Source organism: Squalius cephalus, assembly GCF_949319135.1.
Source record: "Squalius cephalus genome assembly, chromosome: 23".
NCBI lineage: Eukaryota > Metazoa > Chordata > Actinopteri > Cypriniformes > Leuciscidae > Squalius > Squalius cephalus.
In genome coordinates, this window is record NC_137144.1 from 23,078,629 (window position 1) to 23,096,811 (window position 18,183).

The 18,183-nt window shown below is 40.0% G+C and overlaps 1 protein-coding gene across 1 annotated transcript in view; it reads right to left on the minus strand.

Annotated features, from left to right (window-relative positions):
- Positions 1 to 58: 58 nt before the first annotated feature.
- Positions 59 to 18,183, minus strand: part of LOC307151669 (uncharacterized protein) — a 125,583-nt gene continuing 107,458 nt past the window's right edge. The window contains exons 10-15 of the mRNA XM_079859785.1: positions 13,052 to 13,756; positions 7,477 to 8,187; positions 4,354 to 5,058; positions 2,565 to 3,221; positions 2,095 to 2,274; positions 59 to 1,536 (exon numbers count right to left, since the gene is read on the minus strand). Of these exons, the coding sequence (XP_079715911.1) occupies positions 1,262 to 1,536; positions 2,095 to 2,274; positions 2,565 to 3,221; positions 4,354 to 5,058; positions 7,477 to 8,187; positions 13,052 to 13,756 (3,233 nt within the window). The 3' untranslated portion in view covers positions 59 to 1,261. The remainder of the gene's footprint in view (positions 1,537 to 2,094; positions 2,275 to 2,564; positions 3,222 to 4,353; positions 5,059 to 7,476; positions 8,188 to 13,051; positions 13,757 to 18,183) is intronic.

Genomic DNA, 18,183 nt, shown 5'->3' on the forward strand with positions numbered 1-18,183 from the left:
TTGTTTTTTATATTTAACCATAGAATGAATTAGGGAAGCATATTTTCTTTAAAAAAAAAAAGATTTCTTTCATTAATTCATAGGAAAACCAGCTATGAATATCTCCAGGACATTGTGTGTGTGATTATTACGGTCTTGTATAGTGTCTTTTGTATGGTATACCATTTTATACATGCTTTATGATAGAACCACTAGTGAATGTAACCTCAAATATACAATTTTTGTTGTCTACTAATTTGTATTTTGAGTATATTATGTGTTAATGCCTATTTAACATAGTAGGCTATTACAAGAATCTTCAATAGTTTCGGCATCAACACACATCAATTACACGCAGAACACCATCTAGTAATTACTGTAACGATTCTGAACTGTAAAAAGCCTTCACATGCTTGTAGAACTTGTAATTACAATGTGTAAACTCGTAATTTTCTGAGCGCTACGACTTGTACCACCTGACCACTGCAGATTTAAGGTGTGTTCGACTTGAAGCAGCGCTGTGCAGAGCGATCGGTGTATGAAATCAAAGTACAGCGAGAGCGATTCGATTTAAAAGCATACAGAGCTTTATTTATGTTAATTACGACATGGCGGAACATCACCAACATGATTCATTCTCCCAACAGTCAGCACAAAAATATGATGCCATGTAAGTTTTCAAATTTTTATCCAATTCTGAGACAGTGAAGCATGCATCCTTCACAAGTAACGTAATCACAGAATGCATTATGAAATAATGATTTTAAATATAGATTCATCTGAATACAAATGCTATATCACTCAATATTTGTGTTCCGTGTATTTTTGTGCTTTATTAGAAGGAGTAAATAATTTATCAACATGCCAACATCAGACTCTATGGAATTAACTGTAAGAATTAGCCAAGTCTTATGATCTCTTGAGGAGCAATTCTAGATGTTTAAGATGTTGCATTAGAAGCTCCTAATAATATACAATGATCTCATCTCACTAATGCCAGTGGGTGGGGCCTAAGTTTATCTTCTTCTGCAGAGGCGGTCTTTCACGACATTATTACTGTAGTATTATATCACTACAGGATTTTCTTATAATATGATGACCTCTTCTTATATGTCAAAACCTCAAGGAAAATTTGATTTCTCAGTTCATGACCCCTTTAAGGTTAAAACAACTGAACGTTCCTTATAGTTTAATTAATATTTATAGTTAAATATTATGATGCCAATGTAATAAATGTCCACATTATAAGGACACAATTTATCTTTCCTTAATTCAATCGTATTCATGTCTTCTTAGTATCTTCTTCATGCTTATCATCCTGCTTTAATCTTCTTGGGAAAAGTGTTGAGATCTTGGGCAAAGCAAGTGTTCGTCTGGTTCCTGAATGTTCCACAGACTCCGGGATGGATTTCAAAGACCCAAATCCTGAGCTGTGAGATGAGACTATAGAGCGTGATGAGCTAAAAACTGAATCACTGTCTTCTCCTGATCGTGATCTGAATGAACTGTGACCAGAACTTCCCACAGACCATGTGTCCGATCGCTCATCTCCACTCACTGGGGAAATACAGTGAAATCAGTAAAAGGTTAAAACTGTTTCAGAACAAAATTCTGACATTTAACACTTTCAATGTTCCTAAAAATAATATAGCCTTAATCATTATCAGGTGCTCTTTAAAATATTATATAAATTCTTCATTAATCAGATGGGATTTCAAAGTTTTGTTGCTGTTTTATCTATGAAATATCTTTATTTCAAGATTGATCACCATTTATAGCACTTATTTAAAGTGACCTTTTTTCTTGTTTATTTCATATCAGTAAATGCAAACCTTTTACCAAACGTTTTTACAAGTAAATAAAAACAGCAACAACAAGAACACGATAAGGGAAAACTGCCGCAAATTTATCCGTCACAATATTCACAAAACATTCAGAAAAAGGGAAAGGGTCCAAATGGGGAAAACATGTGGTAACAAATGTAGGATAATATAGGCTAAATATAAATATTTTCTCAACAAAACAGATCTCTTGCTGTAATGATTTAAAAAAATAAAAAAAAGTCACAGGAGACAAAAGTGGAAAAAACAAAACAAATAAACAAAAAACACTCACTTATTGGTCGTGGTAAATCCATGCTGTTATTTCGTTTTATGGCCCCTGACTCGTAACTTGTGTGAGATGAATCTCTGGATCGTGATGAACTGAAAACTGGTTCTGCTCCTGATACTGATCTGAATAAACCAGAACCAGAACTTCCTACAGACCTTGAATCAGATCTTTCAGCTCCACTCACTATAATAATGAAAGCAGAGAGCAGATCAGTAGAAGAACATATACATTAATGATTTGACAGACACTGGTTTCCTAATGAAGATAAACAGGGTTGAACCTGGTCAGTATCAGTGTGGGACATGAGAGAAAATGAAGACTGTTTCCGTTAGAGGTGTTATTGAATGTTAGCGCTGGTCCTGATCACTATAAACTATTGAAAACTACATCTAAAGAGCTGTAGAACATTGAGGACGAAACACATCTGAGACTGTGTATTGATAATATTGATACAATTCTATGATTTCACTCACTAGTCTGTAATCTCATGTCTTCTCTCCATATGTCCAATCGTTCTTCATCTTCCTTTCTACCATCTATTTCAAAATGGCAGCCGTTGTTTTGTGCCACTGTCTCCTCAATCTTCTCCAGCATCTCCTTGATCTGAGTGTCGTCACTCCTGTTGAGATTGTTGAGAACATGAAACCTGTTCCCACATTTGTCCAGCAGCCGCTGGAGATCCTGTCCTTCACTCTCAATGTGTTGCTCTATAGATGTGTCTAACAGAGAGTCTCCATGAGTGAACAGCACTATAGTGTGACTCCAGACTCTCTCACTGAGAAGATCCAGATGATCCTGCAATGTTTTTCTCTCAGTCTCTTTAAATCCAGTGTCCACACGTATGATCAGTAGTACAGCGTGTGGTCCTGGAGGACACAGAGACACACTGAGCACAATCTCCTGTTTCAGTATCTCAGGACTCTCCTCTACAGTGTAATTCTTCCACCATCCTGGAGCTTCAATGACAGTGATGTGTCTGTCTGCTACTTCTCCATGTCTCCTCACACACTGAGCAGATCTCTTCAAGTCAAACTCCTCTCTGCCCAGAATGGTGTTTCCTGATGAACTCTTACCAGCTCCTCTACTACCCATCAACACAATCCTCAGCTCTGAGAGATGTCGAGCGTCACCTGAAACAAAGAGAGAATCAAACACACTTATCCTGTGTATGCTTTCTGAACAGTTAACAAGAAAGCTGTACTAAAAATATGCTAATCATAATAATACAAATGCCACATTAATGGACTTAAGTTAATCATCACCCATAGTTAACTAAATTATGAAGAAATGAGAATCGTTTAATTTTCTCAATCAGGGGAAAACAAAAACACAGATTACATAAAACTCAGGGCTAAATTGTAATTTGTTGCAAAAATAACATGTTTTCAGTGATTATATATCCTTAATTATATATGCAACATGTAAAAGCACTGAACTAAATTAAAATGAAAGCATGACACTCCAGGTGAAAAGGGTAAATATGTAACTAATAGATATCACCATACTTACTCAGTTGATTGATTACATTAAGAATTGCAAACATTTTTGTATTACAAATTCTCTGAAATCTTATGTTAAAATATGCAAATAAATCATTATCAAATTAAATATGCACTAATTTGCATAGATTTCTAGAACAAAAATTGGAACAAGTCTAAAGTGGCAAAAACAGATCCAAAATCTTTTCTGTATTGACCAATATGAAAACAGTAAAAGTGTCTCACAAAAACTGTAAACATCTTGACACTTTTTATTTCATAAAAATAGCTTCTATCAAGAGTTTAAATCTTACCGATGTCCAATATAGTTCCACCAGCAGTCTAGTAGTTTTTACTTGTAATGTACTTTTAAAGTGTGTTTGACGGGATTCACTTCCTGGAGCTTCAGAACAGCAACAAACATGAGGCGTTTCTATATGTGTAAAGCTGATGTTTAAGGTTATATTTAATACAAGCTGTTTGCAGTTGTTTACTGTTGTTATTTGTATTGTTTTCTATGGATTAGGTAAAGGGATTTCTGTTCTCAAAAGCAAACCCTATGAAGAACAGGATTGTTTAAGAAATAAAAGTGCTTATTTCCTTCAATAACAGCTTTTATGGGCCGTCACTGTGAGCTGTTTTGAACACATCTATTGCGAATGCCTCGACAAATAGCGGTTAATGACAAGAAGTTTCATGTTATTATTGCTGTGACTGTTACATTTTCATGATTTACTTGATATACTCAGTGTGAATATCTGCATTATAAAGTATGTGGACTCACTCATCTGTGATCTGATGTTTTCTCTCTGTTTTTTCATTCTCTTCATTCGTTCTTTTGCTCTCTCTTCCTCTGCTCTTCTTCTCTCTTCCACCTCCTTTAAAATCTTTCTGTCTATTTCAAAATGGCAGCCGTTGTTTTGTGCCACTGTCTCCTCAATCTTCTCCAGCAGCTCCTTGATCTGAGTGTCGTCTCTCCTGTTGAGATTGTTGAGAACATGATACCTGTTCCCACATTTGTCCAGCAGCCGCTGGAGATCCTGTCCTTCACTCTCAATGTGTTGCTCTATAGATGTGTCTGACAGAGTCTCTCCATAAGTGAACAGCACTATAGTGTGACTCCAGACTCTCTCACTGAGAAGATCCAGATGATCCTGCAATGCTTTTCTCTCAGTCTCTTTAAATCCAGTGTCCACACGTATGATCAGTAGTACAGCGTGTGGTCCTGGAGGACACAGAGACACACTGAGCACAATCTCCTGTTTCAGTATCTCAGGACTCTCCTCTACAGTGTCATTCCACCACCATCCTGGAGCTTCAATGACAGTGATGTGTCTGTCTGCTACTTCTCCATGTCTCCTCACACACTGAGCAGATCTCTTCAAGTCAAACTCCTCTCTGCCCAGGATGGTGTTTCCTGATGAACTCTTACCAGCTCTTCTATATCCCATCAACACAATCCTCAGCTCTGAGAGATGTTGAGCGTCACCTGAAACAAATAGAGAACAAAACACATTTCTTAAAGGGGTCATATAATGGTACATGCACTTTTACAAGTTGATTGTACTGAAATGTGTGTTGGCAGTGCCTGTACACAACCATCATAAAATGATAAAAATCCATCCAGTGGTTTTTTTTAAATCTTCTTATATGTTTTCCCCCGTCTCAAATCAAGCCGTTCGACCGTGTGACGTCACACGGTCGGACGCCCCTCACACGATTGTTGATTGACTGCAGCGTTTCAACACAGACCCGCCCTCGCTCATGAGCGAGCTGTCAATCATAGTCCGCACGTCATTGTTGATACCCTGGAGCACTGTCTATGAGAAGAATGGCTTCTAAGCGATTGTGGTGTTCTGTTCTTGGGTGTAATAAGGATCACAGCAGTCATTTTGATGTTCCTAAATCCGAACCACTGAAGACGCAGTGGCTGAGTTTTGTTTTCGAAGGGAATATTCCCCACGATCAACGTCAATGCTTTCATGTTTGCGCGAATCATTTCATACACCAGACTGCTTTATAAACGAGGGTTACACCATGAGTGTAAAGCAGTGGTTGCCCATGTGATAATGAGCTGATGAGTTGAATCAGGTGTGTTTGATTAGGGAGACAAAGAAAATGTGCAGTGTTGGTGGTCCTCCAGGACAGGTTTGAGAACCACTGGTGTAAAGGAATAAGGATGGCTCTCTTATTGTAAATGTTTATTCACATTTTAGTTAATGATTTGCAAATGCATCATCGTGTCATGACTTTACTTGAGGGGGCACATCATTACTAACTCATGATTAACTAACCATACACTAACATCAACTCATGGCTTGTTAATGCATGTCTGTGTCATGACTTTACTTGAAGGGGCACATTATAATTAACTAATTATTAACTAACCATACACTAACATCAACTCATGGCTTGTTAATGCATGTCTGTGTCATGACTTTACTTGAAGGGGCACATTATAATTAACTAATTATTAACTAACCATACACTGACATCAACTAATGGCTTGTTAATGCATCATAATGTCATGACTTTACATGAGGGGGCACATCATAATTAATTAATTGTCATAAAAGCTCATAATTTATCATAAACGTACTATCCAATATACATGTACTACAACTAGTATTCAGCCCAGATAAGTGATGTTGTGTGGCTTTTCAAAAAGTCAGAGAACGGAGGTACAGTATCATCACAGCTTCTGTCTGGATGGAGAATGAACTACTGATCCCAGCAAACGTTCCCCTGACCGTGTTCATGTTTCCTGTTTGGTTATTTTTTTGGTAACCGATTCCTCAGGAACTGTTGTAAGTCATAGTAGGTTTAGTTTGATGGGAAAAAGAATTTCACAAAACAGATTAAGGCCTTTTAAGATGAATTATTAGTGTATTTAGTATTTTATGTTTGATAAGGAGGATCAGTGAAATTAATGACAAACTAATCCCGTGCCTCTCAGTAATGTTTATGATGAAGCTGCTGGTGTCAATAGTTTAAATTATGACAGTAATAAATTGTTTAAATGTATTTCAAAGTCAAAAATATTTCTTATTCCATCTTATGGAGCCTGATTGATTTTGTTTACCCCTAAGTGTTAATTAATGCATTAACTATCAAACATGTACTAACCTGTAGTTAAGGCTGCTGTTATTCATGTATGAATTCTTATGACTCCTGTCGTAGTTAAGGTTAGCTCTTCATTGGTTCATGATTAGTTCATATCTTCACTAATCATGAGTTCATGTTGAAGTAACTATTAATTCAGGCATTAGTACATGATTATTCATGTACCTTTATTGTAAAGTGTTACCAAAAAGGATTCTATTAATAAGCTTCATATAAAGCATCATTTCTCGTTTCTTCTGAAACTGTCGGACATTTACTCTGGGAGTGTCCTTTTGCTCAGTCTTTCTGGAGTAATGTTAATACCTTGATTTTCCAAAATGTGTTAGCTGATTTTTTCTTATCTTACAGACACATTCTTTTTGGGTTTTATATTAATGACAAGAATCTAATCAAAGATTTTTGTATTAACCTCCTTTTATTTATTGGAAAGTTTTATATCCATAAATGTAAATATACAAAAAGTAAGCCCCGCTTTGACATCTTCAAACAAGAATTGAATATGTATTTAAATAAGAAAGCTATAAAAACATCTTTTAAACGACGGAGGAAAAACTCTGTTTATAAAAATGCCCGTGTACGTGTGGACTATAGGCCCAATACAATAATGAAGAGAACATCTTTTTCACAAGGGAATATCTAACAATATTATAAAAAACAAGCCTAAAGCTGCTTATAAAAAACAGATCAAAAAGCCTTTCCTACATGTATAGACCAATATGAAGGTAAGAACAGTGTTGAAAAAGAAAATATGATTCCAGTTTCAAAAAAAGTATTTTTCACTCACTCATCTGTGATCTGATGTTTTCTCTCTGTTTTTTCATCCTCTTCATTCGTTCTTTTGCTCTCTCTTCCTCTGCTCTTCTTCTCTCTTCCACCTCCTTTAAAATCTTTCTGTTTAATTTAAAATGGCGGCCATTGTTTATGATATGTGTCACTGTCTCCTCAATCTTCTCCAGCAGCTCCTTGATCTGAGTGTTGTCACTCCTGTTGTGATTGCTGAGAACATGAAACCTGTTCCCACATTTGTCCAGCAGCCGCTGGAGATCCTGTCCTTCACTCTCAATGTGTTGCTCTATAGATGTGTCTGACAGAGAGTCTCCATGAGTGAACAGCACTATAGTGTGACTCCAGACTCTCTCACTGAGAAGATCCAGATGATCCTGCAATGCTTTTCTCTCAATCTCTTTAAATCTAGTGTCCACAGGTATGATCAGTAGTACAGCGTGTGGTCCTGGAGGACACAGAGACACACTGAGCACAATCTCCTGTTTCAGTATCTCAGGACTGTCCTCTACAGTGTAATTCTTCCACCATCCTGGAGCTTCAATGACAGTGATGTGTCTCTCTGCTACTTCTCCATGTCTCCTCACACACTGAGCAGATCTCTTCAAGTCAAACTCCTCTCTGCCCAGGATGGTGTTTCCTGATGAACTCTTACCAGCAGCTCTATTACCCATCAACACAATCCTCAGCTCTGAGAGATGTTGAGCGTCACCTGAAACATATACAGAACAAAACACACTTCTTAAGATGGGTGACATGTTAAATCTTCTTAAGTTATCTGTCTTTGTGAAAAAGGGGTTACTAAAATGAAGTTTAATGTATCTGTATGGGTGTCAAACTACACATTATTGATTAAAAATTACACATAAGCGTATTGTGAAATTTATGGTCATTACTTCATATTAGCTCTACAGTTTACAAATTTGTCATGTATTATTGCCAAAACTGTAACTTGTTTATTGTCTGAAAGTTTGTCTGTTTTGTATTTTATGTTTGTTAAAATTTGCAATTTTTAAAACTACTCGGTTACTATCGTAACCTCAGTTCCCTGAGAGTAGGGAACGAGTATTGCGTAGCTATACGCAGTGGGGAAACTCCTTTTCCTCGATTTACTGAAGCCTATAATGTAAAACGCATTTTGCAGCTGCACAGCTAGCACAGTGAGTGTCTGGCTCACTCATTGGCTGTGCTGCAACAACTGCACATCCAATGGCGCGGGCGCCTCTGACGTGTGCACCAATGAGCTAGCATCACGCCATTACACGTCAGAGCCAAGGGGGCGTGGCCTTAGCCCATATTAGTCCCCGAAAAACGCCATTTTAGCATGTTTAAACAACTGAAGCGACAACTTGCCAGGTTACTATAGTGCGGCCGGCTACGCAATACTCGTTCCCTACTCTCAGGGAACTGAGGTTACGATAGTAACCGAGTAGTTCCCTTTTGAACAGTCACTTCGTATTGCGTAGCTATACGCAGTGGGGACATCATGCAAAACACTGCACTATAAGTAACTGGTTGCCTTCTGCAGCTCAGGACCCCTGAGCTCACAGAAACAAGCCAGAAGTATATATAATGAACAGACCTGACACCGTCGGTAGCCGTGTCAGTAACTTAACCAACATAATGTACTAATAGGACCAGACACTGAGGGGTCTATCAGTATAGGGAAAATATAACCGGCCAAAGGCGGGTTTTATAATAAAATGTATATAAATATAACCGGCCAAAGGCCCAAGACAAGGCCATGCCTAGTCTAGTCGAATGAGCCTTGATACCTATAGGGCAAACCTGACCCACTGAGGTATATGCCATAGATATGGCATCCACTATCCATCTAGACAGTCTTTGCTTAGTGATTGGATAACCCTTAGATCGGTCACCAAAGCAGACAAAGAGCTGTTCTGATTGTCTAAAAGACGCAGAACGATCGCAGAATTCTCAGTGCTCTGACAGGGCAGAGTAGATTAGCTTCCCCATCCTCAGCAGGAGGAAGGGCTAATAATGTGATAACCTGTGCTCTAAACGGCGTTGAGAGCACTTTGGGTACATAGCCATGTTTGGGTTTGAGGATGACCCTGGAGTCATCCAACCCAAACTCCAAACATGAAGGGCTCACGGAGCTTGATAGATGCCAGTGCCAGCAGGAGAGCAGTCTTTAGCGAGAGAGGTTTAAGATGGTTCAAAAGGTGGACTTTTCAGGGCCTCAAGGACCGTGGAGAGGTCCTAAGATGGCACGGATGGAGGTCTGGAGGGGTTCAACCTCCTAGCTCCTTTTAGAAACCATACCACCAGGTTGTTTCTTCCTAGTGATTGGCCACCCACCGGAGCATGATGAGCTGCAATGGCTGCCACATACACTTTGAGTGTGGACGGGGAACAGCCCGCGTCCAACAGCTCCTGTAGGAAGGAGAGTATCACAGATACCTCACATGACCCTGGATCAAAGAGTTTTTTTGAGCACCAGCTGGAAAACCCTGACCACTTTAGAGCATAAAGGTGCCTGGTAGACGGGGCCCTAGCCTCAGTGATAGTGTTTAAGACCTTCTCAGGAGATGGGCCAACGTGTCCCTGTTCTTAGAGAAGAACTCTGCGCAGTGGGTGTTGGTTCTCGAGGCGAAAAGGTCGACTTCGGCCTCGTCGAACACACTCCATATCAGACTGACTGTCTGTGAGTTCAGGGACCACTCGCCTAGGGGAGTGTTGCCCCTTGAGAGCATATCGGCACCCAGATTCTGAATGCCAGGGATATGCGCTGCCCTCAGAGAACTCAGATTGGTCTGTGCCCACAAGAGGAGGTCTCTCGCTATGGTGTACAGGTTGCCCGACCTAATGCCGCCCTGGCGATTTATGTAGGCCACCACTGACGCGTTGTCCGTGCGGATTAAGACGTGGTGACCTTTGAGGTTTGACAGAAATGCTTTGAGGGCCAAACAAACTGCTTTCATTTCCAGACAGTTGATATGTAAGCTCTGCTCCGTGCTTGACCAGAGGCCGGAGGCAGACTTGCCCTCTTGCAGCGCTCCCCAACCTAGGTTGGATGCGTCTGTAAAAAACACTTTCCTCCTAGAAACTACTCCCATGGTCACACCCTTGTGGTACCAGTCCTGAGCCCACCAGGGAATCAGAGTCCATAACAACCGTGATTCACCATGATGCGCAGGCTGCCTGACTGCCATGCATGGGTTGGCACACAGCGTTTGAGCCAGTGCTTTAGCGGGCGCATGCGCAGTAATCCCATACGGAGTACAGACGAGGCTGCTGCCATGAGACCGAGAAGTTTCTGAAATTTCTTTAGAGGTGTGCTCTCGTGTAAGCCGCGCTGTCATCGTTACAGAGTCGATAACTATGCCCAGAAAGACCACACTCTGGCTGGGGGTCAGTTGATTTGGTTACATTGATTTTGAGACCCAGACATTTTAAATGGTCGAGAATCAAATCCCTGAGTGACAGTAGCTCAGATCTCGACTGTGCCAGCACCAGCCAGTCGTCGAGATAATTTAGCACACGCACTCCCTGATGTCTCAGGGGAGAAAGCGCTACATCCATGCACTTCGTGAATGTACGGGGTGCTAGGGATAGACCAAACGGCAGAACGGTGTATTGATAAGCCTGACCCTCAAAGGCGAATTTCAAGAATGGCCTGTGACAAGGGTTTATCTGAATGTGAAAGTATGCCTCTTTCAGATCCACTGTAAAAAAATTGTAAATTGGAGCGAGTAGCCTCGCTTTATTGTGTTTATGACCCCACTCAACACATCAGGGATGGCTTGCCAGGCCAACGCCCGTGTGGCTAGGGTTTGACCATAGACAGTAAAAGAAATGGACACAGCGACCCCATTGGAACTCAATGGAGACAAGTGAAGCCCATTTTCAGCGATTTCTTAGCACTTCCTTTCCTGACGCGCAGACTCAAACCGAGCAAAGCGTTACACGGACCACGTGAGCAAACCGTCTGTCTTCTAGTGGCTGTGCCGAGAGAAATCTGAATCATTCCCTTCCGAATCTTGCAGAGACGGAGAGTGTGAGTACGAGCTGTCCATGAGCGATGAGCAGGAGAAACTTTTAGTAGGTGTTCTGATTAATTACTTTGCCATTTTCCCTCCACGTCTCCCCGATTGCCCGCGAGCTTATCCTCCTGTCCATACGGTAATCTCTCTACTGTGCGACAGAGAGTCGAGTGGTTATGACGCAATCGTTAGCCTACTTTTACAAAAACTGCTTCTACGGGCCCATAACATAAGCTACAAGGTAATGGAGCATTTTATACATTGCCGTGTTTCTTTAGTAATAAAAAATGGACAAATGGAGTCTTCAAACGCCTCAGATGTAAAGTTATTCGCTGTCAAAGTGACGCCAAAATTAATGGAAGTCAATGGGATTGCTAACGCAAGTAAAGTTCCGCTCAAGATGGCGGCACCCGGCCGACTTCAACTTCCGGTCGACTTCCTTCCCGCCTGGGTTTGACACACAGTTTGGGATGGGCCGCCTGACACAGGGGGACCTGATACCCTATCATTGTGATTTGTGCACATACTGAGTGTTGGACTGACTGTACAGGCTTTTGTCTGGAGAAAAGTCAGTGTAACAACTGGGAGGGGGTCGCTTAGTGAAGGGGGACTGTGAACCGTGTGTTGTGATTGTGAAACATACTCTTTTTGTGCTTTACATGGGTCGCCATGAGAACGGCATTTGTTTGTAGAGGTGCGCACAGTGCAGCGGGGACTAATATGGGCTAAGGCCACACCCCCTTGGCGGGCTCTGACGTGTAATGGCGTGATGCTAGCTCATTGGCGCACACGTCAGAGGCGCCATTGCATGTGCAGTTGCCGCAGCACAGCCAATGAGTGAGCCAGACACTCACTGTGCTAGCTGTGCACCTACAAAATGCGTTTTACATTATAGGCTTCAGTAAATCTGAAGCCTATCAGGGGGTGATAGGCTGAAGCCTACAAGGGGGTGGTGATGGCACAGTGGATAAGACACATGCCTTTGGTGTGAGAGACCCGGGTTCGAATCCACTGTGAGACACCAATGTGTCCCTGAGCAAGACACTTAACCCCTAGTTGCTCCAGAGGCGTGCGACCTCTGACATGTATAGCAATTGTAAGTCGCTTTGGATAAAAGCGTCAGCTAAATGAATAAATGTAAATGTAAATGTAAATCGAGGAAAGGGAGTTTCCCCACTGCGTATAGCTACGCAATACGAAGAGACCGTTCGAAAGGAAACCGTGCTTGCGTGGATGCACTTTTTTTTCTTTTAAACGACAGAGGAAAAACGTATAAAATGCCCGTTTATAAAAATGCCCGTGTACGTGTGGACTATAGGCCCAATGCAATAATGAAGGGAACATCTTTTTCACAAGGGAATATCTAACAATAATATTGTTAGATATTCCCTTGTGAAAAAGATGTTCACTTCATTATGTTCACTTCATTCAACACTGTTCTTACTTTCATATTGGTCTTGTTTTTTTAATAATATTATTATAAAAAAAAACAAGACCAATATGAAAGTAAGAACAGTGTTGAAAAAGAAAATATGATTCCAGTTTCATAAAAAGTATTTTTTCACTCACTCATCTGTGATCTGATGTTTTCTCTCTGTTTTTTCATTCTCTTCATTCGTTCTTTTGCTCTCTCTTCCTCTGCTCTTCTTCTCTCTTCCACCTCCTGTAAAATCTTTCTGTCTATTTCAAAATGGCGGCCGTTGTTTTGTGCCACTGTCTCCTCAATCTTCTCCAGAAGCTCCTTGATCTGAGTGTCGTCACTCCTGTTGAGATTGTTGAGAACATGAAACCTGTTCCCACATTTGTCCAGCAGCCGCTGGAGATCCTGTCCTTCACTCTCGATGTGTTGCTCTATAGATGTGTCTAACAGACAGTCTCCATGAGTGAACAGCACTATAGTGTGACTCCAGACTCTCTCACTGAGAAGATCCAGATGATCCTGCAATGTTTTTCTCTCAGTCTCTTTAAATCCAGTGTCCACACGTATAATCAGTAGTACAGCGTGTGGTCCTGGAGGACACAGAGACACACTGAGCACAATCTCCTGTTTCAGTAACTCAGGACTCTTCTCTGCAGTGTAATTACTCCACCATCCTGGAGCTTCAATGACAGTGATGTGTCTGTCTGCTACTTCTCCATGTCTCCTCACACACTGAGCAGATCTCTTCAAGTCAAACTCCTCTCTGCCCAGAATGGTGTTTCCTGATGAACTCTTACCAGCAGCTCTACTACCCATCAACACAATCCTCAGCTCTGAGAGATGTTGAGCGTCACCTGAAACATATAGAGAACAAAACACATTTCTTAAGATGGGTGACATCTTACATGTTCTTAAGTTATCTGTCTTTGTGAAAAAGGGGTTACTAGAATTAAGTTTACTGTATCTGTATGGGCTTCAAACTACACATTATTGATTAAAAATGACATATAAGTATATCTCACAATAAATAAACTCTTAAACCAGAGTTGAACAAAAGTTATTGATGGACAATAATTATGAATTATGGAGAAAAGAAAATTGCTTAATTTCAATGATCTGCACACAAAACATAAGAGGTCTCAGAATAAGCAAGTCAAATTACAAATAGCTTCAGAATAATGTTTTCAGAAAGTATATTCTTTAAAAATAATTAAACTGGCCTCTAAACCAGTGAATAAATCTCTCTCTCTTGTGTGTGTTCATATCTGGGAAAGTGTTATCAATGCACTGGTGGATATTAGCACCAGCAAATACATGACTGTATTATTTACATTCATTTACTAGATTGAAAGAAAACTAAAAACAATTTGTGACTGCTTATATTTATAAGACTTCATTAAAAAAACTTTTAAAAAACTAAGCAGAGCCTAAAGTGGCATAAACAGATACAAAATTGTATCTGTAGACTAATATGAAAGTGAAAGCAGTAAAAGTGTCTCACACAAAGTGTAAAGTTGGCATTTTTTCTTTTATAAAAATAGCTTATTTTAAGAGTGAAATGCTTACCGATGTCCATTTTACATGACATTTATTTGCCTTAGTTGGAGCTCCAAATGAAATATTGTTTCACCAGCAGTATAGTAGTTTTTACGGTGTGTTTGACGAGTCATGGGGACTCACACTTCCTGTTTCTTCAGAACAGCGACAAACATGAGGCCTGTCCAAGGGCGTAGTTTTGGTTTGAACATTGAGGGTTTGAAGTGTGAACCGTTTAGCGGGGTATATGCTTCCACATGAGATTGATTTGTTTGCTTGTTTATTTTTGCAAAATGGTGTTTTGTGGTATCATCCACATGCAACATTTATTGATAACATTACTGCAATAAAGTTATAGCCTAGTTAACAATTACTTGTTTACAAAGGATAAGTATATGATTTATTTTATATTATTTAATTACTTAAAACCTTATTAGTTTGACAGAATTTTACTTAAAGTACTTTACTTAAAATTTCTCATTCTGAAAATGTTCATTTCCTGTCACCTCTTGGAATATCTGAAAGCCAGGTTTTCCTAACATCTGTCATTAATAGAACACATTTTACACACAAGGAAAACCAGTTGTCTGTCAATAATTCAAGAAGGTCAAGATTTTAAAGCTCTTGATTCTAACTTGTATTTGCCCTTATGAAAAAGTAACATAGTTATTGCAATTGTTTAACTACAGCATTTGTTACAATAAGGTTATAATTACAGGTGAGACCATTGATGGCTCCTCATTATAAATCTAAGGCCAAATGTAAACTTTTTTTTATGTTTATTTTTTATCTATAGCATTTGTTCATCACCATAAGATACCCAGATAGCAACATAGTGTTGGCCCAGATCTGGCCCACATCTGCTTCATATGGACTCCACACGGCCCAGATGTGTAACGATGCCCAGTTCCAGGAATGCACTAATATTTTGTTGGTAGTACCAGTTTATAACAATTATCAGTTAACAATGAGTTGTCAACACTTCGGAAAAAATAATAATTCTTTGTTACATTACATCCTTATGCATTGCTTTCTGTCAGGACTTTTTCGTGCTTTTCTCAACTCGCTAAAGTGGCTTCAGTGTCCACGTTAGCAGTAGCTTGAGCCGTCAGGCAAGTGTTATTTAAATAAACTCCTGATGTACTTACAAACTTTCCAATGCCTCGTTTTATGAGTACAGAGCCTATTTGTACCACTGTAGAAGTTTGGTGCCATCCTGGGCATTATTAGTGGGGTAATTTACGAGATACATCATAGGATCCATTAGCGCCTCCACTAAGCCATCCGGCTGATATCTCTAAATAAGCTCTAACTTTAAAAATGTTCAACCAAGAGAAAAAAGGCTTCTGGGGGGTCTTTGGCTCGATGTCATGGTGCAAAGGACCCTAGGTTGATTTTACTCCGAACCATCCCTTTAAGATGACTTGATAAGGAAACCCTAAACCCCAAACCCACTCTTAAAGGAACACGCCGACTTTTTGGGACTTTAGCTTATTCACCGTATCCCCCAGAGTTAGATAAGTCCATACATACCATTTTCATCTCCGTGCATGCTGTAACTCTGTCTGACGGACCCACCACTAGCCTAGCTTAGCACAAAGACTGGAGGTAAACAGCTCCAGCTAGCATACTGCTTAGAGCCCTGCACGGGGCAAAAAATCTATCCCTGACCGAGACCTGGCCCGTGGTGTTCAAGCCCTAATCAGGCCCCAGCCCGAAAATGTCTGCAATTTTTCAGCCCGAACCCAACCCGAGACCAACATCAATATCACTTTAAGCTCTCTCTGAAGCATGCTCTCTGATGCGCGCTGTCTCTGCTAGACGCACACACATACACACACGCTACTAGGTAAAATTTTATTATAGTCCTCAAACATAACTACCACCACCGACAATTATGCCCACAAATATCAATAAAGACGGTCCATTACAGAGAAGCATAAGCATGCAGTAGATAATATTATATAGCCAAATGTGATCCAGCAGTAAATAAAGATTTATGGCCTACCTTTTTTTGATGTTAAGTAACTTTACTGAAGAACAACGTTTCAAAGAACTCTTCGCCAACTGGCTAACGTTAAATAATAATAAAAAAAAAAAAAATCTGTTGAACTGAGTAGGCTCATTTACTGTTGTCGTAGATTTTTCCCTAAACCTAACTATCTGGGTTGCATCTATCTACATTCCCTTTCTATTCTACTGGGTTGTCTCCAATCGACATTCCCTATATAGCTACCTAACTAACTTGCTTCCCTAACTAGCTTTCTTCCTACGCAGGAATAATCGACAAACAGACCTTAGCAAATGTCCTTTAAATGCTTTAATCACGGCCGGAGGATCTCTCGAGCAGTTCTCAGAGAATCTCCCCCAAGAAGAATCAAGGCCGGAGGATCTCTGACAAATTCCATTGAGAATCCCACAGTACACAAGAATACAACAGTTTTTATAGAATAAGGAGGTATGGCAAAAATGTCATACTGCATTACATAATTTCCCCACAATTTGATTGGTTTTCATAGACAAACCCTTCTGTTACCAGGTAAAGCAAACTTTGTTTTAATGATTACTTAATTGTTAATCACAAGGTTCAAATTTAGTCATCTCATCTGTCTAGTTTCAATTCCCAAACTTGTTATATATACACTCACACAACCAAAGTCAAAGGGGTATGTAAAAATACAACATCCAGCATTCAAAAACACAGGACAGAACGTTTTAGTACATTGTGTTTCAAAGTGTTATCATGTTAGGCCTGAAAAGAGAAGTAACGTTAGATGTTAGAGACATGGTTAGTTTAATATACAGTTTACTATTTTATCTATTAAAAATCTACCACACTGTTTATTTGCGAGTGTTGTGAAGAAAAAGAATAGCATTCACAAGAAGGCTTCAGGCTCATTGTTTGTTGTGGTAATCAAATCAAAACTCTTTCAAAATGCAGCTTTTCCTGAAGTATTGGGAACTTTTAGTAACTCCCCACGCTCCAAATTCTCCCTGATGCTCTCCATGGTCAACTGTCACCTAATGCATTGCACGCGCATCGCGTTACTCGCGTAATCGCATATTGCGTTGCATATTTATAATATTAACAATATAACAATATTTCATACAGTAGCCTGCGCTCTGCACGTATATTATGGGCACGATGAAAGGAGAGAAGCTAAATGAGCCCGAGTCCGACCAAAGCCTTATCTGTAAAAAAAAAAAAAAATGGCCCGACTGCTCCCAATAAGTGACAAAATAACGGCAACATTTTCCTATTTGCATGTTGTGATTTGTATAGTCACAGCATGTACAAATAACAAGGTCACATGAGACACAAACATCTTCTAACCGTATACATACTGGAACTATATTCTCAGAAGGTGAAGCACTGCTACTTGGGCGGAGTGATTTGCGCAGCACTTGAGAAGCCCTGTGGTGAGGAGCAGAGAGTTCCTCAGAGTTGGATTAAATCACTCCGCAGAAGTAGCAGTGCTTCGCCTTCTGAGAATATTCCCAGTATGTATATGGTTAGAAGATGGTTGTGTCTCATGTGACCTTGTTATTTGTACACGCTGTGACTATACAAATCACAACATGTAAATAGGAAAATGTTGGCGTTATTTTGTCACTTATTGGGAGCAGTATGCTAGCTGGAGCCGTTTACCTCCAGTCTTTGTGCTAAGCTAGGCTAGCGGTGGGTCCGTCAGACAGAGTTACAGCACGCACGGAGATGAGAAGGGTATGTATGGACTTATCTAAC